General features: G+C 42.5%; 1 protein-coding gene across 1 annotated transcript in view; it reads left to right on the top strand.

Moving 5' to 3' along the window:
• Positions 1-24,472, top strand: part of zmat4a (zinc finger, matrin-type 4a) — a 100,093-nt gene that overhangs the window by 68,796 nt on the left and 6,825 nt on the right. Inside the window, exon 4 of the mRNA XM_038998365.1 lies at positions 13,647-13,868. Within this exon, the coding sequence (XP_038854293.1) occupies positions 13,647-13,868 (222 nt within the window). The remainder of the gene's footprint in view (positions 1-13,646; positions 13,869-24,472) is intronic.

Here is a 24,472-nt window from a genome sequence, read left to right as displayed (position 1 = left end):
CAACTTAGTAAAGAACCTGGCTCCCTGCAGAATCTCGAAGGCTGACGACATAAGGGGAAGCGGATAACGATTCTTAACCGTTATGTCATTCAGCCCTCGATAATCCACGCAGGGGCGCAGAGTACCGTCCTTCTTCTTAACAAAAAAAAACCCCGCTCCGGCGGGAGAGGAAGAAGGCACCACGGTACCGGCGTCGAGAGAAACAGACAGATAATCCTCGAGAGCCTTACGTTCGGGAGCCGACAGAGAGTATAGTCTACCCCGAGGGGGAGTGGTTCCCGGAAGGAGATCAATACAACAATCATACGACCGGTGAGGAGGAAGGGAGTTGGCTCTGGACCGACTGAAGACCGTGCGCAGATCATGATATTCCTCCGGCACTCCTGTCAAATCACCAGGTTCCTCCTGAGAAGAGGGGACAGAAGAAACAGGAGGGATAGCAGACATTAAACACTTCACATGACAAGAAACGTTCCAGGATAGGATAGAATTACTAGACCAATTAATAGAAGGATTATGACATACTAGCCAGGGATGACCCAAAACAACAGGTGTAAAAGGTGAACGAAAAATCAAAAAGGAAATGGTCTCACTGTGGTTACCAGATACTGTGAGGGTTAAAGGTAGTGTCTCACATCTGATACTGGGGAGAAGACTACCATCTAAGGCGAACATGGGCGTGGGCTTCCCTAACTGTCTGAGAGGAATGTCATGTTTCCGAGCCCATGCTTCGTCCATAAAACAACCCTCAGCCCCAGAGTCTATCAAGGCACTGCAGGAAGCAGCCGAACCAGACCAGCGTAGATGGACCAACAAGGTAGTACAGGATCTTGATGGAGAGACCTGAGTAGTAGCGCTCACCAGTAGCCCTCCGCTTACTGATGAGCTCTGGCTTTTACTGGACATGAAATAACAAAATGTCCAGCAGAACCGCAATAGAGGCAAAGGCGGTTGGTGATTCTCCGTTCCCTCTCCTTAGTCGAGATGCGAATACCTCCCAGCTGCATGGGCTCAGTCTCTGAGCCGGTGGGAGGAGATGGTTGAGATGCGGAGAGGGGGAACACCGTTAACGCGAGCTCTCCTCCACGAGCTCGGTGACGAAGATCTACCCGTCGTTCTATGCGGATGGCGAGTGCAATCAAAGAGTCCACGCTGGAAGGAACCTCCCGGGAGAGAATCTCATCTTTAACCTCAGCGTGGAGTCCCTCCAGAAAACGAGCGAGCAACGCCGGCTCGTTCCAGTCACTGGAGGCAGCAAGAGTGCGAAACTCTATAGAGTAATCCGTTATGGATCGATCACCTTGACATAGGGAAGCCAGGGCCCTGGAAGCCTCCTTCCCAAAAACTGAACGATCAAAAACCCGTATCATCTCCTCTTTAAAGTTCTGATAATCGTTAGTACACTCAGCCCTTGCCTCCCAGATAGCTGTGCCCCACTCCCGAGCCCGACCAGTAAGGAGTGATATGACGTAGGCGATCCGAGCTCTCTCTCTTGAGTATGTGTTGGGCTGGAGAGAGAACACAATATCACACTGGGTGAGAAAGGAGCGGCACTCAGTGGGTTGCCCAGAGTAACATGGTGGGTTATTAACCCTAGGTTCCGGAGACTCGGAAGACCAGGAAGTAGCAGGTGGCACGAGACGAAGACTCTGAAACTGTCCTGAGAGGTTGGAGACCTGAGCGGCCAGGGTCTCAACGGCATGACGAGCAGCAGACAATTCCTGCTCGTGTCTGCCGAGCATTGCTCCCTGGATCTCGATGGCAGTGTTGCGAGAATCCGTAGTCGCTGGGTCCATTCTTGGTCGGATCCTTCTGTTATGCTGGTGAATGAGGACCCAAAAGCGACTTAACAGAAACAGAGTCTTTATTCCAGTCTTAAACAAAAACGATACTCCTGGATATTATCTTAGGTAAATACAAAACAGGAAAACTGAAATCCTCTCGTCAGTAGAGAGGAACGACTGGAGACGCGACCACAGACTGCAGGTCGCTTCGGGAAGGCACAGGCCGTAGCTGACATAGACACCTGCTCACACGCAGCATCTGAAGAAGGCAAAAACACGACAGGGCGGAACAAGGACACAGAACAGCAAACATCAAACAAGGATCCGACAAGGACAGAAGCGGAAAACAGAGGGAGAAATAGGGACTCTAATCAGAGGGCAAAATAGGGGACAGGTGTGAAAGAGTAAATGAGGTAGTTAGGAGAATGAGGAACAGCTGGGAGCAGGAACGGAACGATAGAGAGAGAGAGCGAGAGAGGGAGAGAGGGAGGGGGAGAGAGAGGGATAGAAAGAGGGAAAGAACCTAATAAGACCAGCAGAGGGAAACGAATAGAAGGGAAGCACAGGGACAAGACATGATAATCAATGACAAAACATGACACTTATAGCTTACTCTTAATAACCACCAGTCCTGCGTCATCCAGACAACCCATGAATTAAAATAGCAGCCACCTATTTATACCTAAAGTCTTTATCCTCATTGGGGGTGGCCCCAGTCCCATTCATCATTCACCCTTTTTTGGGGTGTGATAACTGTTCTGCATTGTTCTGTGAGAGATCCCAGACTAAATAACTGCACAGCCATCCATTCTCCAGAGCAGAGAGATATGTATAGGTCCTTGGGATTAAAAAAACAAATGGAGAGGAGAAAACAGCAGGCAGAGGAGGGTATAACACCGTTAAGAAGATGGACTCGTGACCTTTGCAGCAAAGGACAGCTACTTTGTTGACTGGCAAAGAGAATACGCTATGGGCCCTGGTCAAAATAAGTGCACTATACAGGGAATAGGGGGAATAGGGTGCCATTTTGGATGACCCTTTGATAGGGTCCTGTTGTCACAGTGGATAGCTTAATTTCCCCCATTGCTTATTTGCATCCAGTAAGCATGAATTATGAAGTTGTTCTAGTAATTTATGAAAATGTAGGATAAATATTCCTATCAAAGGTTTATTAGCATTCTGTGTTTTATTTCCTGCTTCTTAGTCTAACCAGGACTGGAATCAACATACAGTTTCTATACATCACTACTAACTAAGATCACAATAGTAAATGCTTTCTGTCAATTATTCACTCATTGACTAATATCTCTTGTAAATGTTTTCATCTTCACAATAGAGTTACACTTACTGATACAATACTTCCTCATAGAGTTCATTTTAATGCAGGAGCATGCATCTACCTTCAAAATGATCAGAGGCTAAATATTAGAACCACTGCCCTAGATTTGACCCAAAAAATTACTTTATTTATTTTCAGTCCAAAAACTACAACCTTTTCCCTGAGCCTGAATTTGATAGATGTTTTCCCGAAACCTCAGAGCAGCTCAGTCGATACTGTAACATGTCACTGCTGCTGGGGGAGGTTGATATCCGTGGTGTAACAACAAGCAGACACAGTCAAAACCACTCAGGCGCCTTTGCCCAGCTCCTCTGCCCAGGCTGTACATTTTATGGTTCAACTGGTTAGCACATTAGGCTCCTGTCACAAAAATAATAACTGACACATTTTGGCAGTTATTCTTTACTTCCGAATGGCATTTGACCAAAATGCCAATCTCAGAAGTTATTTGGGTTGTCAAGAGGAAAAGCTGGCCTTGTTGACCCAAAGTGTCATGCAATTCATATCTTTTTTACACTTGCTACTTAAACTTTAAACCAACCTGAAGAGTTTAATGACAATAATTAGCATTTATGAAATGTGCCTTGGGGATCTGAGTGTTTTTGTTTGGTAGCCTAGTGGGTACTGTAAATGTCACAGCCACAATTATTAATGACATAAAGAGCTGCCCTTTATAAATTATTCAGGAAATGGTTGACAGGACAAATGCTGATAACTTCACAAGCTATGAATATCAGCATGATGATGATACCATGGTAGAAAACAGAGTTTGATTGTAGATTCTTAGCTTCAGCCACCTCCATTATTGATAATGATGAGAAAAAAGACTGTATAAAACAAATAATATTAACACTGAGCTATATTGTATGCTCAAACAAATGGGGAAATTATATTAATTTACACTAGTACAACTGCTCAGAAAAAGACATTTTATTTAACAAGTAATCTTTTATTAAAAAAATTAGGATCGGTGTCAAAATGATTGGCACCCCTGTTTTCATTACTTTGTGCACCCTCTTCTTGAAGGATAATGGCACTGAGCCTTTTTCTATCATGTTTAGTGAGATTGGAGAACACATTGGGAGGGATCTTAAACCAGAACCTTTGATCTGCACTTATGGACTGCCCTCTTCAATTCAAACCACAGGTTTTCAATTGGGTTCAAGTTAATTGTTGCCAATTAACAATTTCTTGGTGGATTTTGATGTGTGCTTGGGGTTATTGTCTTGCTGGAAGATCCAAGTTTCAACCTCCTGGCAGAGGCAAATAGGTTTTTGGCTAAAATGTCCCTGTACTTGGAAAAGTTCATGATGCCGTTGACCTTAACAAGGGCCCCAGGATCAGTGGAAGCAAAACAAACCCGTAACATCAAAGATCCACCACCATATTTTACAGTAGTTGGTTTTCTTCACATGTATCCTTCTTTCGACGCCAAACCCACTGCTGATTTTTATGGCCAAATGGCTCTATTTCCGTCTCATCTGACCATAACACCTAGTTCTAATCTACGTCCCAATGCCGTTTAGCCGTTTAACTCCTGGCGTTTAAATGTTGGTTATGCTCAATAAAGGCTTTTGTTCTGGCAACCCTTCCGAAGAGCCTATTGGCATGGAGGTGGCGTCTAATTGTACATTTGTAGACCCCAAGGTGCGACTAAGTTTGGTAATTCTCTAACTGTGGCCCTTGGATTTTCCTTTGCTTCTCGAACCATCTTCCTCACTGTGCGTGGGGAAAACATACACATGCATCCTTCTCCAGTAAGTTTACCACTGTTTCAATGATTTTAAACTTCTTAATTATTGCCCTAATAATGGTAAACGGTATGTTAGGGTTTTTTTGATTTTTTTTTGCCTATTGCTGGTTCTATGAAGGTCAACAACCATTCGTCTTTTTTTGTTTGTGAGATATTTGCAGCTCTACTTATTTTTAGGTGACACTTTAACTTCTAGTTCCTCCCAAACCCGGATCCGGGAGCACCCCCATCAGTAAAAAAGCTGACTAGCATAGCCTAGCATAGCGTCACAAGTAAATACTAGCATCTAAATATCATTAAATCACAAGTCCAAGACACCAGATGAAAGATACACATCTTGTGAATCCAGCCATCATTTCTGATTTTTAAAATGTTTTACAGGGAAGACACAATATGTAAATCTATTAGCTAACCACGTTAGCAAAAGACACCACTTTCTTACTCCACCATTTTTTTACTCCATCAGTAGCTATCACAAATTCGACCAAATAAAGATATAAATAGCCACTAACCAAGAAACAACTTCATCAGATGACAGTCTGATAACATATTTATTGTATAGCATATGTTTTGTTAGAAAAATGTGCATATTTCAGGTATAAATCATAGTTTACCATTGCAGCCACCATCACAACTCTCACCAAAGCGACTAGAATAACTACAGAGAGCAACGTGTATTACCTAATTACTCATCATAAAACATTTCTTAAAAATACACAGCGTACAGCAAATGAAAGACACAGATCTTGTGAATCCAGACAATATTTCAGATTTTCTAAGTGTTTTACAGCGAAAACACAATATAGCGTTATATTAGCTTACCACAATAGCAAACATCACAACAGCATTGATTCAAGCCAAACATAGCGATAACGTATAAACCACCAAAATATATTAATTTTTTCACTAACCTTCTCAGAATTCTTCAGATGACAGTCCTATAACATCATATTACACAATGCATATAGAGTTTGTTCGAAAATGTGCATATTTAGCAGCACAAATCGTGGTTATACAATGTGATTAGTGGCCAAAACTTCAAGCAATCTGTCCGGCGCCATCTTGGAGAGGCACCTAATCTAATCGAAAACTATTCATAAACTTGACTAAAAAATACAGATTGGACAGCAAATGAAAGATAAATTAGTTCTTAATGCAATCGCTGTGTTAGATTTTTAAAATTAACGTTACTGCGCAATACAGCGTGCGCTAAAGCGAGACCGCACCATAATTCATGGCGGAATTATTATTTGACATTTGTCAACATAAGTACGAATTAACAGCATAAAGACTGCTTACTATTTGCTGAGCTTCCATCAGAATCTTGGGCAAGGTGTCCTTTCTCCAGAACAATCGTCTTTTGGTTGAAAGATGTCCTCTTGTCCTGTCGAAATAGCCGCTAACGTTAGCCACCCACTGGAGAGGTGTCCAACTCGTGAAAGCGCATGACAAAGAAATCCAGGAAAATCGCAATAAACTGATATAAACTGCTATAAATCGGTTTAAATTAACTACCTTATGATGTCTTTAACAACTATAACGAATAAAAACATGACCGGAGATACAGAACTGCTAAAACGAAAGCTTTGCAGGAGGCCATAGTGATGTCCCTGATGCGCCAGGCGCACCGTTGAAAAGGACGGTACTTCCGTTCCACGGTCTTATATAGGGCCCCAGATTGCGCAATCGACTCCATTCAAATTCTCACCGCTTACTGACATCTAGAGGAAGGCGTATGCAGTGCATGTAGCCCGATGGCTTACATGGGGACTTATAAACTGACCTCAGAACAGGGACCTCGATTTCTGAAATCTCACTCCCTGACAGGAAATGTGCTGCAGAATGAGTTCTGTTTCACTCAGAGAAATAATTCAAACGGTTTTAGAAACTAGAGAGTGTTTTCTATCCAATAGTAATAATAATATGCATATTGTACGAGCAAGAAGTGAGTACGAGGCAGTTTAATTTGGGAACTCATTTTTACAAAGTCGAAATGGCACCCCCATAGGCTCAAGAGGTTTTAAAGAGCAACAACTGTTGGAACTGATGTTATTTTTAATATATATATAGATAGATAGATAGATAGAGAGAGAGAGAGAGAGAGAGAGAGAGAGAGAGAGAGAGAGAGAGAGAGAGAGAGAGAGAGAGAGAGAGAGAGAGCATGCAGGAGCATGCATCTACCTTCAAATTGATCAGAGGCTATGTAAAGAACCACTGCCCTAGATTTGACAAAAAAATTACTTTATTTTCAGCCTGAATTTGATGGATGGTTTCCCTAAACCTCAGAGCAGCTCAGTCGATACTGTAACATGTCACTGCTGCTGGGGGAGGTTGATATCCGTGGTGTAACAACAAGGAGACACAGTCAAAACCACTCAGGCGCCTTTGCCCAGCTCCTCTGCCCAGGCTGTACATTTTATAGTTCAACTGGTTAGCACATTAGGCTCCTGTCACAAAAATAATAACTGACACATTTTGGCAGTTATTCTTTCCTTAATCTCAGAAGTTATTTGGGTTGTCAAGAGGAAAAGCTGGCCTTGTTGACCCAAAGTGTCATGCAATTCATCTCTCTTGTACACTTGCTACTTAAACTTTAAACCAACCTGAAGAGTTTAATGACAATAATTAGCATTTATGAAATGTGCCTTGGGGATCTGAGTGTTTTTGTTTGGTAGCCTAGTGGGTACTGTAAATGTCACAGCCACAATTATTAATGACATAAAGAGCTGCCCTTTATAAATTATTCAGGAAATGGTTGACAGGACAAATGCTGATAACTTCACAAGCTATGAATATCAGCATGATGATGATACCATGGTAGAAAACAGAGTTTGATTGTAGATTCTTAGCTTCAGCCACCTCCATTATTGATAATGATAAGAAAAAAGACTGTATTAAATAAATAATATTAACACTGAGCTATATTGTATGCAAATGGGGATATTATATTATTTTACACTAACACAACTGCTCAGAGAAATACATTTTATTTAACAAGTAATCTTTTATAAAACATTGGGAGGGATCTTAGACCAGAACCTTTGATCTGCGCTTATGGATAGACCTCTTCAATTCAAACAACAGGTTTTCAATGGGTTTCAAGTTAATTGTTGCCAATTAACAATTTCTTTGTGGATTTTGATGTGTGCTTGGGGTTATTGTCTTGCTGGAAGATCCATTGCGGCCAAGTTTCAACCTCCTGGCAGAGGCAACCAGGTTTTTGGCTAAAATGTCCTGGTACTTGGAAAAGTTCATGATGCCATTGTACTTAATAAGGGCCCCAGGATCAGTGGAAGCAAAACAAACCCGTAACATCAAAGATCCACCACCATATTTTACAGTAGTTGGTTTTCTTCACATGTATCCTTCTTTCGACGCCAAACCCACTGCTGATTTTTATGGCCAAATGGCTCTATTTCCGTCTCATCTGACCATAACACCTAGTTCTAATCTACGTCCCAATGCCGTTTAGCCGTTTAACTCCTGGCGTTTAAATGTTGGTTATGCTCAATAAAGGCTTTTGTTCTGGCAACCTTTCTGAAGAGCCTATTGGCATGGAGGTGGCGTCTAATTGTACATTTGTAGACCCCAAGGTGCGACTAAGCTTGGTAATTCTCTAACTGTGGCCCTTGGATTTTCCTTTGCTTCCCGAACCATCTTCCTCACTGTGCGTGGGGAAAACATACACATGCATCCTTCTCCAGTGAGTGAGTGAGTGAGTGAGTGAGTGAGTGAGTGAGTGAGTGAGTGAGTGAGTGAGTGAGTGAGTGAGTGAGTGAGTGAGTGAGTGAGTGAGTGAGTGAGTGAGTGAGTGAGTGAGTGAGTGAGTGAGTGAGTGAGTGAGTGAGTGAGTGAGTGAGTGAGTGAGTGAGTGAGTGAGAGAGCGTGGTCCTTAAACCCCCCCCCCCAAAAAAACCTGCCTCTGTTCCCAGACATAACACTGGGTGTATTCTGCCCCAATGTCATAGGTTAGTCTCTGAAATAAATGTTCAACCTTTCAGGGGGTTGTCTTTCTCTTGCAGGATAATGACGACGTACAGGTGAGTCTACAGTCACATTGTCTCTGAGTGGTGATGGTGTATGCCCAGACTGGTGCCCAACAGTACCCTGAGTAGGCGCTCTGGCTTTCCAAATTTGTAGGTTGCTGCAGTGGATGTTCAGGTGATGGCTCGTAATCATGTTAGGTCTCCAGTAGCTGATCTGGGTTTGTCACTTGACATGCGTCATCTCTGAGGTTGGTTCTTGGCAACAGTTGATCCACGTGTCCTCCGATGTGTGAGCTATCTAGGACACAGGACCTGTTTGTGCGACCACTGTTGCTGGTTTCCACTTTGGACCATTGCAGTAGTTCCGAGCAATAACTCTCTCTCCAGCTCTGAAGCTTCTGTCTTTTGCTTTGCTCCGTCTCTCCACCTGCGCTCTCTGTTGTGTCTGTACAACCTGTTAAGTCTTTGGAGGTCTCACTTTGGTTGTAGCATGTAGCATGTAGCATGTAGCATGTAGCATGGGGGGGGGCAACAGGAAGGTGTTTTGGGGTGGGCCAGCTTAGTCTATGTGGACTTGCTGCTAAGGCTCCTCTGGGAAGTCCCATGGGTGTAGTGGCGCTAGCTGAGTTATGTTCCTCATCTTTTGACATGCGGACCATGACTTGGCCTTGTCTTCGATAGCTGCGTCCAAATCTGGCCACCTAAAGTAGCTGCGTGCAATCTCCTTCATTTGCACCATGCCACACTGCCCTGGATGGAGTTCTTCAAGCACCTGCCTTCTCAGTGGTGGCGGTATGATAACTCAAAAGCCCCATAGCAAGCTTCCAGACTAAACTGTGTCACCCTTTCTGGCGAGAAATCACTGGATCGGTGTGGGTCAACTTTTTCACTTGGACGGACGTAACTGGGGTATTTATCACTTCCTCGAAGTAGAAGATTTCAGCCTGGGAGGGCTCAGTGTGTGTGACAGGTAAGATAAACCTTGAGAGGACGTCTGCATTGCAGACGGTCCCTGATGCGAAAGTAATTGACCTCTCTGCACCTGATGGCATGATGTATGAGACAACAGCACCAGTACCATAAGGCGATGTGTCACATGCCAACTGTAATATCAAGTTGGGGTAGAAGTGGGTTAGGGCCTCTGACTGAGCTAAGGCTGTTTTCTCTTTCTTGAAAGCCTCCTCACATCTGTCCACTTCCAAGGTTTGGTTTTGTTCAAAAGTTAATGTGGTGGCTTTAGCATGTTAGCTAGGTTCGGAATACACTTTGCGTAGCACGCCAGTAGTCCTAAGAATGATTCACGTTCCGTGGGGATGGAGCTTCCGCGACGGCCTTCACCTTGTGGAACCCCGAACTGTCAATGACGTGGCCCAGATATGCAACAGGCCGGGAAAACTTGCATTTGTCCTTCTGGACCCTGCGACCGTACTCCTCCAGTCTCTGTAGTGTAGTGTCCAAGTTTCTCAGGTGCTCCTACCCATCTTTGCCAGTGATTAGTAGATCATCGAGGTAACAATGGAACCTGGTGAGCCTGCTCAGTATCTGTTCCACAGCTCTCTGAAACAAGGCCGGAGCTGAGGTGATTCCAAAAGGAAGCCTCTGGTACCTGTACAGTCCTTTGTGAGTCACTATAGTCCACAGTTCTTGTGACTCTTGGTCACAACATGCGTCTGTAGATAGGCCTGACATAAGTCTATCTTACTGAATTTCTGTTCTCTAGCTAAACCAGAAAAGTGGTTGTCAATGAGGGTAAGTGGATATTTTTCAGCAGTCAGATACGGTTAACGGTAACTTTGAAATCGCCACAGAGTCTGAATGATCCATCTTTTTTCATGACTGGAACGACGAGTGTAGCCCTCTCACTAACATTCACTGGATGTAATACTCCACTCTCGACTAGCCTGTTTGGCTCAGTTTCAACTTATGGTTTTATGGCGTATGGGACAGGTCTAGCTTTGAAGCATTTTGGCTTGCTGTCTGGTTTCATGGTCCTTTAAATGTTATGTTTTTCATACTGCCAAGTTCTCCATTGAACACATCTGCGTGTTTTCTCAATATCCCTTGTAGGTTTGTGTCCTCCAACCATGTGAATGTCCTGCCAGTTTAGTTTGATCTTTTCCAGCCATGTGTGTCCTTGCAAAGCTCGATGGTTGCCTTTCACAATGTAGAGTGGTAGCTTTACCTTCTGTTTGTTGAGCTCCACTGTAACTATCATTGTTCCAGTGAGAGGAATCGTCTCACCAGTGTATGTTTTCAGTGTCATCTTCACGGGCTGTGGTGTGAGCTGATGTAGTTTCTCCTTGTGTACGGCCTCAGAGAGAAAAGATACGACTGCTCCAGCGTCCATTCGCATCCCTACTGCTTTTCCATCCAGCAGCGGAGTCATCCAGTATCCATGTCCAGGATTCTTCCCCTTCAGACAGGCTATCACTTTGTTCATCCTCTGTGTGATTTTATGCACTTTCTTTTTGTACTTCCTGAAGTCGCCTTTCCTTTGTTCAGTACTTTTGTTTGATTGTGTATTTTTGTTTTTAAATACACGTTTTTACATGCACCAACACTCCTCTGCTTGGTGACCTGCTTTCCCACAGTGATAGCATGGCTTGCCACCTACTGCGTTGTTAAAAAAAAATCCATAGACACCTTCTGCTCTTGGCTGCTGTGTGTCTTTATTTGCCATTTCCATTGACGTACTCACTTCTATTGCACTCTGCAATGTTAAGTTGCTCTCAATCAGAAAGCGTTTCTGAATTGCCTCGCCGCGCATTCCACACACTAACCTATCACGTATGGTGTCACTTAGTGATCGCCCAAATTCACAGTGTTTGTTTAACTGTTTCAATACAGCCACAAATTATGAGATTGACTCCCCCTCCTCTTGATTTCTCGTATGAAATCTGAATCTCTCTGCGATGATCAGTAGTTTGGGAGAATAATGTCCTTTTAAGGTAGCCACAATTTCATCATATGATTTATCACCAGGGTTTTCCTCCCATAACAGTCAAAGATGTTGGCACAACTACTCATTCTTTCATTTCTCTTCAGTCAAAACGTTCTGTGTAAGAACTCCATTGTTTCAACCAGTGCAGACGTTTTCAGTTTTTGCTTCTCACACTTTTTAGACGGTCCCTCACTCCCTGCCTTTTTTTTCTTATTTTCACTCACAGTGATTACACTTTCTCCCACAGCAAAACTCTTCTTCTCCCTCCAGGCTAGCTACTGTAGCATCACTCTTGACTGGCTTGCTCCATGTTTTCTTTGCGTCTTTCTACAGCAATTATTAGTTTTTTTTACTGAGACTTTCTCCTGAAAATAATGAACACCAATGTGAGAACGTTTCTTCCTCGTCGCCAATTTTGTTGTATAGGACATTGCATTACTTATACAACTAATATAAGGACAGGACGTGAAACAGGAGTAGAAACTAGGGGCTTTGTTTAACGCATGTCACAGAACAAAACATTCCAAGCATTCAAATGTACGTAAGCAGGGGGGTGTTTCAGTTTCCCTAAAAGGAGAAACTAGAATCCCAATACACGAGGGACGCACTTCTCTTAGATTATGTGAAAGGAAGCTGAAAGACACAATTAGAGACAATATATGTTAGGAATCAGCATGTCTGTTTGAGTAACACTAAAAGAAAAGAGGGAAAATGCTTTGCCATGTTTATGAAAATGATATCTCTTCTTGAAATTAATATGTTTTGTGGTTCTCCTTTGTTCCCCGGCTCTACTAACATCATCATCATTATCATCCCCCACAAATGATATACATTTCACACTCTTTGATTTTCAACTCCTACAGCCACTTAATTCCATGCTGTCATCCCCTTTTCTGCTGCAGCAGTTAATTGCCTGAATTATATGCTGTCTAAAGCAAGGGCTTTGTTATCAACTCATATGTTTCTTTAAGGCCTAGAAGTGACAAAACAGTGAGAAATATAACAGTGTGATTGTAGCCCCTCCAGATCAGAAGCTTTTTCCTACACCACCTTTTCTATTGTTTTCAGTGCCCCAGTTTTTAACTTCCTGATACTATATTTAAACAGCTGGTAGTTTATAATATCAAAGGGGTCTTTGAGTGCTACTTTTTTAAGCTAATATTCTATAGGAATGCTACCAGTTCTATACTGCAGTGTACATATCCATGGCCTGCCAGTCTTCACTGTAAAAGTTCTGACTTGAAGATGAGCATGAATTGCTATACTGTAGCATATCATTATTAACAGCGTGGCTAAAGAACATGGTGTTGACATTTGTGTTTCTGCACTGCAACTCTGTCCTGACTGGCCATGACGCTCACGAGAGATGCCACTTGGAGATGCTGACTGCCTCACAGTGGTCCGTAATGTGATCTGATGCTTTCTAACGGGACTTTTGTAAATGTTCCCTTATGAAGGGTGGGCCAAGTGTTAAAACTGGTTGACTTGATAGCGAAATCCTATGTCGGAAAATGTAGCGCTGCGCGATCTGATGTTTGTTCAGGGTTAATGGTGGCATCCATGCATGAAGGCACATTGTACACAAGAAGTCAGCATTAAGTAGAGCAGGGTATTTTTTTCCTCACATTTTGCCTCACATTTTGCCTCCTGGCAAGAAAGCTTGTTCCTTTACCAACCTTTGTTTTCTTCCTTAAGTTTTGTTCCTAAGCCTTTTTTTAGCTGACGGATCAACAACAAAAAAAACACATCAGTCTGTGTTTTGGTCGAGAGAGTGTTGTCAAACAGCAGAGCAATGTTGATGTGAACTCCCCTGTTTGTGTTTCCTGTTTTTCTGTCCAATCAGAGGCTCCGCCCAGTCCGGTGAAAAGCTCCCCAGAAACGACCCCAGTGACCTCTCCTCGGCAGCGCAGGGACTCGGACCGCTACTGCCAGCTATGCAACGCCTGGTTCAACAATCCGGGCATGGCGCAGCAGCACTACGACGGCAAGAAGCACAAGAAGAACGCGGCTCGCGCCGACCTCCTGGAACAGCTGGGCAAGACCCTGGACATGGGAGAGATGAAAGGTACAGAACAGACCAGGGAAGGCCTGAGGCAGACCAGATAACCTGGCAGAGTCTCTCTCTCTCTCACACATGCGTACACACACACACGTAGCACAGATAACCATGCAGCTCACTGCCTCCTCCCCTCACCCCTACTCCATAACAGCCAGGATTGTTAGTTACTGTTGCCTCTAACATTATATAAGTGTATGTGTAGTAACATTGTTATATGTAATAACACAGGAAGAGATGACAAGGTGTTATGTAAGAAGATAGGACACTGTCTGCTAGTGATAGGGGAAAAAATCGAGACAGTTACATATCGGATATTATTTTTGACGATATATCGTATCGTATCGTTTTGACAATTTTGCAGTATTATTTGTGTGCTATTTGGCTGTATCTGCACCAAAACTCCAGTATTTTTCTTTCATAGCTTGTTCTCCATCTTATTTTTAAATAGGGAGCCGGGTCTCCTGTGTGGCACAGAGGTCTAATGCACTGCTTCACAGTGTTGCGGCATCATTTCAGCCTGGGGTTCAATCACCGGCCGTGACCGGGAGTCCCAAAGGGCGGCAAACAATTGGCCCAGCATCGTCCTGGTTAGGGGAGGGTTTGGCCGGGGGGGCTATACTTGAATCATCACGTTCCTCCACCCTGACTTTGGTCGTCAAAGTTGAACAGTATTTCCTCCAAAACATTGGTGGAGCTGACTTCCGGGTTAAGCGAGCGGGTGTAGAAGGGCGGCTTGACAGGTCGTGTTTCGTAGGACGGATGACTCGACCTTCGCCTCTTCCGAGCCTGTTGGGGAGATGAGAGAGGATCTTAATCACAAAATTGGGGAGAAAAGGGGGTAAAAATTACAAAAGAATAATTAAATCAAATTAAATTGGGAGCCAATTTGTTTTCAGCTCTTTTATTTCCATAATTTATCAAAACTCGTTTTCTCATGCCTCGCTCTTGTCCCTCTGCAGCAGACATTTGGTGAGCAATATTTTTGGATCATCGAAGTGCAATAAAATCACATTATCAAATCGTAATACAGATAGAATCATGAGAATTGCAATACATATCGTATCAGCACCTAAGTATCGTGATAAGTATTGTGATAATATCGTATTGTGAGGTCCCTGGCGATTCCCAGCCCTACTGTCTACTAGAGTTCATCCAGTATGAAGAAATATGCATGTACACTACTGTATGTGCAGTATGAGATGTTTAAAGCCTTGGAAGTAGGCCTAGGGGAAATACAAGACACAAATGAACTTTTCAGTTTTGTATTCCTCATGTAATAGATAATATATCAGTATCAGCAAAATGTAATGCAAAACTACTTTTGGAAAAACTGACTCACCATTTGTGATACCCATATCTTGAGATAGCACAGCATATGTCAAGATGGGGTCAATATGTAATATATATTCATTTGTACACTTCATGGCATTTGTTACGCTCTTTAGTATGGCATTATCAGTTATTAAATGGGAGGCTAAGGAGGTCCACTATCCTCTGATGTTAATGTGAGACTTCTATTTCTCTGGCTGTGTTGCATGCATCCCTCTTGACTTGGCTAGTGTCTGCTTCTACGCCAACCAGAGAGAGCTACAGTGGAGAGGCTCAGCGTCTCTTAAGTACCAGGACACGACAAGCCTATTTCGGGCTGTTAAGTTTGGAGTGGGGAGGGGGAATGGTGCTCTCTTTCTCTCTTATTGTCTCCTACCCACAATATGTCAATAACAATTACAGAATATTATTCCAGCAGGCTGCTGCAGTGCTGTGGGACCCAGAGGGTTGTAAAGTTAAGTAGTGCATGAGCAGACATCATGTGGGATGTCTCTTTGGTCATGTCTGATTGGAGATGTAGCTTAGCCTCCTTCACTCCTGGTCTTATTTAGGTTGGCTCTGCGTTGCCGGGGACCTGCACTGTGCCATCCAATCAGTGAGATGTACTGTATGTCTCTTCAGTCACATCTGATTGGAGATGTACTCTAGGCCTGGTTGATACTTATGGCTGATTGGTTGGCTCTGCTTTGTAAGGGACGAACGGGGAGGCACCGTGCTGCCCAGTCACATCTGATTGAAAATAAAGCCTAGTCTAAGTCCTACTCCTAACTCCCAGGCTGGTTATTTCTACTTAGGGCTGGTTGATGGGCTCTGCATTGCCAGCATTGAATTGGGAGGCTTCACCTGCACCTTCTCAGGGATAGCTGCATTTTTTTAGGAAGGTTTTACTTGCAATGACTGTGATCTGTTGTTGTCTTAGCTACCTTAGTTGAATGCACTGACTAACTGACCTAAATGTAAAATGCACTGTTTTGTCCAATCACTGAGATGCATGAGTATGAGGAGGAATGTACACACTTCTTACAATTTTATTCCATGTTTCACATGTGCCACATTTCCTTTGATGATTTACCCCAGTGTTTTACCCAAAAGCTCAGACTTTCCGTTTTCTATCTAATGCGGGTTGGCACCCGTATCTCACTGGGCCATGGCTCCGGCAAACCTGCTCTAACTAGGAGCCAAGGCAACGCTCTGGGTACTTATCAGCTAGCCTTTACATAACAATGTCTAGGTGTGAACTTGAACACCTTCTCACAAACCAACAGTCTTGAATGATGCGGAGGTTGTTGGTTCTGCTCGCCACAAGTCTTTAGAGTCACTCTCCTGACAGAAACACAATAACACTAGACATATATTAACATAAAACACTGGCGGCCCACTGGTGTGGGGGTAAGTCCCAATGGAAAAGCACCAAAATAGTACTTTGTCATCATGTATTATGCCCTGTTTTGGGTCATTTAAAGTTATTGATGGAGATTCATGAATATTCACGCTTGATGTTAACTTGAGTCTTTGCCGACTCGACACTTTGAACTGCGTGATCGTTTCAAGTTAAGTATAATGCCTCGTACTTCCCCTAAAACAGTGCTCGTTTTTCAGACGGTCCCGCCCCTGAATATCTCTTGAATGCTTCCTCCCAGACAGGCTCCGCTTACGGACTGAGGACTTGCCTATTCTCTGTGAAATAGATGAGCCATAACTCAAAGCCAGAGTGTTTCGCCAACGTCACTATAGTCATTATGGGTGGCTGGAAATGGCAGCATGGAGATGCAGTATTCAGCACTCACAGTCTAATGAGCGTTTCTCTCCGGCGATTATCAATTAGTAATGAAGTGGCAAATCATCCTAACAGGCAGGACTAGCATTGTGTGGATGGGGATGGAGAGGGAAGGGGGAGCAGGGGCAGCCAGGGCACAGTGCAGCGGGCAGGGATAGGCTGGGCTGCTTAATTCATAGGACTGCAGAGCTGTGCTGGCAGGCCTATCTTTCACACAAAGAGTTCACACAAAGAGTTACTACCTAGAGCACTTCTACTATTTCCTCTTTTCTCTCTGTCTCTGTGACCCCGGCCTGCCGCCGAATGAAATAGCACTTTTTATTTATTTATTTATCTCAGTCTTTCTTCGTTTTTGTCCTGTTCTTGCGCACGGTGTTCTCTGATGTAGGATGGCTATTAAACACACAGCTGTAGATGGATATCTGGTGGTTCTGACTGGTTTTCTGGTGGTTCTGACTGAAGGTTTTCAAGCAGGTGATGAAATATTCCTTGAATACCTATTGAGAGGTGATTTTCATTTGAGCGATTCCTGTACATTGGTCGGTGGTTATACAGCACAGTAGTGGTGTTGTTTCTGAGAAGGGAGTGTGTGAGAGCATTCTGCCGTGTATATTCTATGTCCCAAATGGCACCTTATTCCCTTTATAGTGCACTACTTTTGACCAGCCCATTAGTACTCTGTGCTGTGTACTCTAAAGGAGGACCCTCCAGGAGAGGACCTGCCCACCTCCCACACTCCTCCATCTGTGCTCCCATTTCACTCTCTGTTTGTTACCCATCCTAAACCCTACTAACCTCACTCTATGATCCTCTGGGTTCAGCCATGTGCTCTGGGTTTCAGATTTCCCTACAGAGCTGAGACTTCATGGAGCTTTGTAGAGCTACGCTAGCTACTGCACTGCCTGCCTCTAAAGCAGGGATTAATCCCCCCCAACCAAAAAAATACTGTTGCGAGTTAGAATAGTAGAATACACAAGGTGCAATTTCTGAAATTGGTTGTGCATCAGAAGTTTTTCTCATGTTATGTACGTCACTGATAGTAGGTCAATTAGCCCATGTCAGCTAACATTTTTTAGATTGATAAGTTAGTTTTGCGGCCAGCTATCTAAACTTGTTATGATGGTCGAATTACATGCTGTGGGGCCACCATTGATTTTGTTAGTCAGTCTCACTCAGATATAATATTAAAAATGGCAAACGTTCATCTCCACCCTATGGAAAAATTTGTAGAATTACAGCAAATTTGTTATAAAAGTGCAAAATCTTCTCTCCGCCCCATGGCAAAATGTGTAGAATTGCAGCAAACTTGCTTTAAAACGTAAAAACATTCTCTCCGCTTCCAAGAGTGGGGCCACTAAAATGTTTTACCCATCAATGTTGCCCACCCCTTTTCTAAAGGATGTGTGTACATGTTTCATAGCTAGCTACCTGTAAACACTATGCAGCACCATAAAGTGGTCTAGGCTATAGCATAGAAGTTTGTGTAATCTGTATGTTTCATAGCTAGCTATACCTGCATACGAGGCCCTCTGCTCCCCTAGGAGCTGAAAGGAATAACTATACCTGCATACAGTACCTCACAGTGGTCTATACCATAGGGACTTATGTTATCTGATTGTGCTGTACGGCGTGGAGTGTAAACTTGACTGTATAGGACATCAGCGTATTGATTGTATAACGTCAAGGATTTAACCTTTAGAGGACTTGACAAGGTAGAACCTATTGACTCATTGTGCGTCCCAAATGGCACCCTATTCCCTATATAGTGCACTACTTTTGACCAGAGACGTATGGGCCCTGGTTGAAAGTAGTGCACTATATAGGGAATAGGGTGCCATTTGGGACAAAATACACATCACCTCCATATATCAATTAAAGTATTGTAGGGAAAATGTAAACAAGATCCAAGACAGTCCAACCTATTCCAGTTAGTTCATGATGTACAATAGGCAACTTTCCCCCTGAATTCCTGCAGTCTATTTTAGAGAATGCCCATGGTGCTCTTTTTCTTTATGAAGTCCTTTTTGGAAGATACAGAAGATGATGAACAGTGCGAGTCGCATTCCAGAACAGGTTTCCCTGGTAAAAGAGCAACAACTTTTCCTATTGTTATTATTATAATCTAAAACATAAATATAGATTGTACATATAAGTTATTATTTTCCTTCTAAGAAAGAACGACTTCTTTCTTATCATTCTTACTGTTATCATCTAAAATGTTTAAAAAGCTTTGGGTTACGGAGGAGGTGCATTAGCTACATTCAATCTGAATATAATAGTGTTTGTTGCTGTGAGATTCTGTGCCCGAAGTGTTGGACCACTGACTGAGTCTGAGAGACATTGTTCTATCTAGACTGGAGCACTGCAGTCATTTATAACAAGAGAAAGCGAGAAGAGGAGAGTGTGCCATTTTCTTCTTTCCAGTGCACAGGCAGATAATGGCAGTTCTCCTGGGGGCTTCCTCAGTGTAAGCTTGCTAACGCTGTGGACTGATGACACACATAGAATTGCTCTTGCTTTTATCTTCTATCTTTTTTTCTCTCCCTCCATCCACACTCATCATGTCACTGAGTCTGTGTGTCCCAAATGGCACCCTATTCCCTATTTAGTGCACCACTTTTGAACAGGGCCCATAAAAGTAGTGCACTATATAGGGAATAGGGGTACTATTTCAGACACATCCTGAGACTGCACTGCAACCCAGACCATTTTGTTGTAACTAACACTGTGTAAGGAGATTTAATCTTCTCTATGTCTCGTTTGCTTAGTCTATAACAGAACTGCTTACTGAGCAGAAAGGAGGACTGGACTGGTTTATCATGGTGATGCTGGGCCCTTAGCTTTGTCTGTCATAGAACCAATACTCATCAAAATGAAAAATAGGGGCCAGCACTCACTTGATTCATTTGTACTTGAAGTTTGTTATGTTTTTAATATTCTTTAAAAAAGATAAGACAAACCTGCACACTGCTATTTTATCACTTTCCCAGTTCGTCAGAAGCTTACATACACTCAATTAGTATTTGGTAGCATTGCCTTTAAATTGTTTAACTTGGGTCAAACCTTTCCGGTAGCCTTTTACAAGCTTCCCACAATAAGTTGGGTGAATTTTGGCCCATTCCTTCTGACAGAGCTGTTGTAACTGAATCAGGTTTGTAGGCCTCCTTGCTCGCACATGCTTTTTCAGTCCTGCCTACAAATGTTCTATAGGATTGAGGTCAGGGCTTTGTGATGGCCACTCCAATACCTTGACTTTGTTGTCCATAAGCCATTTTGCCACAACTTTGGAAGTATGCTTGGGGTCATTGTCCATTTGGAAGACCCATTTGCAACCAAGCTTTAACTTCCTGACTGATGTCTTGAGATGTTGCTTCAATATATCCACATAATTTTCCTACCTCATGATACCATCTATTTTGTGAAGTGCACCAGTCTCTCCTGCAGCAAAGCACCCCCACAACATGATGCTGCCACCCCTGTGCTTCACGGTTGGGATGGTGTTCTTCGGCTTGCAAGCCTCCCCCTTTTTCCTACAACATAACGATGGTCATTATGGCGAAACAGTTTCATCAGACCAGAGGACATTTCTCCAAAAAGTACGATCTTTGTCCCCATGTCCAGTTGCAAACTGTAGTCTGGCTTTTTTATGGCGGTTTTGGAGCAGTGGATTCTTCTTTGCTGAGTGGCCTTTCAGGTTATGTTGATATAGGACTCGTTTTACTGTGGATATAGATACTTTTGTACCTGTTTGCTCCAGCATCTTCACAAGGTCCTTCGCTGTTGTACTGGGATTGATTTGCACTTTTCACACCAAAGTACGTTCATCTCTAGGAGACAGAACGCGTCTCCTTCCTGAGCGGTATGACGGCTGCGTGGTCCCATGGTGTTTATACTTGCGTACTATTGTTTGTACAGATAAACATGATACCTTCAGGCATTTGGAAATTGCTCCCAAGGATGAACCAAACTTGTGGAGGTCTACCATTTTTTTTCTGAGGTCTTGGCTGATTTCTTTTGATTTTCCCATGATGTCAAGCAAAGAGGCACTGAGTTTGAAGGTAGGCCTTGAAATACATCCACAGGTACCTCTCCAATTTACTCAATTGATGTCAATTAGCCTATCGGAAGCTTCTAAATCTATTACATCATTTTCTGGACTTTTCCAAGCTGTTAAAAGGCACAGTCAACTCAGTGTATGTAAACTTCTGACCCACTGGAATTGTGATACAGTGAATTATAAGTTAAATAATCTGTCTGTAAACAATTGTTGGAAAAATGACTTGTGTCGTGCATAAAGTAGATGTCCTAACCGACTTGCCAAAACTATAGTTTGTTAACAAGACATTTGTGGAGTGGTTGAAAAACGAGTTTTAATGACGCCAACCTAAGTGAATGTAAACTTCAGACTTCAACTGTATTTTCTTAAAACTACATTGTTGGTTATTAAGGGCTTGTAAGCATTTCATTGTAAGGTCGACATACACCTGTTGTATTTGGAGCATGTGACAAATACAATTTGATTTGATTTGATACCATTCCATTCACTCCAGCCATTAAACTTCATTCCAGCCATTATCATAAGCCGACCTCCCCTCAGCATCCTCCACTGGTGTCTATACTGTATATGGATTTTTATTTTTATTTTTTTATGACGTTTTTATCCTGCACTGTACCCAATGATTTATGAAAATGTACCTGCTACTGTAGGTTGATGTCCTCGTTGTGGTTTTACAGATGTTTTTAATACGTTTTATGTACACACTTTATTTTAATATTTTTTAAATGAACATTGTTATATTTGTTAACACATTTTTATTTTCCTTGACTCCAACCCTATTTCGATGTACTGAAAGGATGTGGGTGGAACAATGTCTACAAATGGGTGCAAATTACAAACACTCAAACCAAATCTCTGACGAAGGCCTTGAGGCCGATATGTAAAGCTTAATAAAGAACAGTAATACTAGGAAGAGCAGTGTGCGGGTTTCTATTTTCTTTCTTGTTATTTCCTTGTTATTATGCACCTGGAGCAAATATAGGTCAGATGTGCGAGTGCCTTTTTGAATGATCTTTAACAAGCAACATATCCTAACAGAGCACACACTGCAAATGGCTTCTAGCAAACTTTCATTGAGCACGTTAAGTTAAGACCGAGTTGGACCCCAGGAAGACTAGCTCTCGTCATGGCATCAGCTAATGGGGATCCAAAATGAAGAATAAAGACTAAAGCACATTCTCTCAGCTGCATGCAGATCTAATGCAATCTGATATGATTAGGGCTGTTACGGTGACGATATTACCGCCACACCGGTGGTCACGAGTCATGACTGCAGTCAAATTCCACGTCATGGTAACTAGGCTTCTCCAAGCTCCGATGCTGCTGATGGTCATTAGTAACCTACCAAACTTGCTAACTGCCTGGTACTCAGCACTCTATTGTCCCTCTAATCACTCTGACGTCAATGTAAATGTCATCGAAAATCAAATAAAACACTTCATGAGAGCACAAGAGCTCATGTTGCGCAACATTTCGAAAGGCTACGCAATAGTGTGAGAAAACATAGTTTTGATGGGCTCTATTAAAAAGAGAGGATCCCATCAGCTTTCTAAAGGCTAGGCCTACTATATTTACTTCTCAACTTTCCTAATATTAAGCACATTACTTCGCTTTACGACAGGAGTATAGCCTACCTGGCAGGCATGAAAATGAACCAAGGAAAATGTGTCCTCCATTCTCTATTTAACTGCATAGATTACATGTATTTTTCCCCCTGCCCCTGATCCGAGACAGGTGCATGATAATGGTCAATTTTAAGTCCAAACAATTTCCACACATATATTTTTTTGTATATGTAAAGACAAGATTAAATTACAAATAGTCTGATGGGTGACAATATTATCAATTGTGAATGATGTTATATCACTTGTGAATGATGCCCAGCTTGTGCAGTAAGGCAAGAAACAGCACATGCCTTTTTGTCTCTCGAATTTTTAAAATCATAGTCGTACACCTCATGTAGCCTAGCCCATAGGCCTAAATGTTTTAATAAAGTTTGTATCACACCTAAAGAGGCCAAATAACATCTTAGAATTAATCCGCTTTATAATCGGTGTAGAGCCTAATTGACATACATAGGCGGCGCGTGACTTTCAAGTTTGAGGAAGATAATTTTCACCACAAAAAAGGCACCTTTATAATAAATCATCACATGCATAATCACATTTGTGGTCACTTTTGAAAACAGTGTTTTCCTGCTAATTGATTGTATTTTGGAACATTTGTGCTTATAGTCTACAGCCGTGTTCGCATTTTTGCGCTTATGATGTGAAGAAATAGCCTAATAGTTTATCAACATTTTTAGCCAAATGTTCTGATCTGTTGCATCAGCCTCATTGCTTTTAAAACGTTTTTTGAGTGGTTGTATTAATTTAGGATCTATCGCATCCCACAACAGTCCCAAAGTATGTTTGGAATATTTATTTATAATAGGTTAACTTTTGTACAATGGGGGTTAGTGGATTGACGTAGGCTAGTGCTTTTGTTGTCCGTTAGGTCTACTTATCTTGTTGGTTGATGAATAGTAAATGTGGACACTTCTTCTAACATCTTCAATATGTGCTTCAGAATTCGATAAGACGGACATGCACAGTTGTGTCCCTGATGTGTCTGTCTTCACTTGTAGCCTACTTTACAGCTGAGATGCCTGTGAGAAGGACACAATCACGTGGCGGGCATTGGCTAATAAGAATTGAGATATACAGTATGTGAGTGAGAGGTGCTTCAGAGCACGGCGATTGGCAGCCGGCAGAAGGGAATTATAATAATTATATTCAGCCCAAGGGCACTACGGCCACACAAGGGGGATGCCATCGGGAAATTCGAGGCCTGGTGAGAAAATTATCAAGTGCTTATCAAATTGTGAGTGAGAGACTGATGAAGTGTGTGCAGCCTGTGCAAGAAACAAAGCAGAGCTCATTCCTTTCATGCAACTTTTTCAAATCATCATTAGAGTCGCATCATGCAGCCTTAGAATGTATTAAACATCTAAACATACAGCCCAACATTTGTATCACAACTAAAGTTGCATAAATAACTAAATTAAGTGTATAGGAGGACCTGTTTCTTTGTTAACCACTCAACACAGAATGTGCACACTCCCTCTGAAATCGGTTGGAGAAAATATCCTTTCTATTTTATTCAGCTATGTTCAATTGTATTCTTCATACTATAAAATAATATAAAATAATGCCACGGAATTCTAAGCAAATCTTGTCTGCTAAATGAACTAGTGTATCCCACAGCCATTTGGCATAGCCAGATCAAGGCCTAACATAATGTCAGAGTATGCTATTCTGTTCTTCTGAAATAGACAAAAATAAATAATGGATTTATTGTGATGGTGTAGGCTATATTATATTGATTTATTATACTTTTTAAAATGTAGATGTTCCAAAGGTATGCATCTGTGGCTTGTAGGCTTTGTGGGAAGCCAGGAGAAGCCTG

Source organism: Salvelinus namaycush, chromosome 1 (genome assembly GCF_016432855.1).
Source record: "Salvelinus namaycush isolate Seneca chromosome 1, SaNama_1.0, whole genome shotgun sequence".
Classification (NCBI taxonomy): Eukaryota; Metazoa; Chordata; class Actinopteri; order Salmoniformes; family Salmonidae; genus Salvelinus; species Salvelinus namaycush.
Note: the sequence above shows the minus strand (reverse complement) of the source record. Positions and strands in the feature narration are given on the sequence as shown.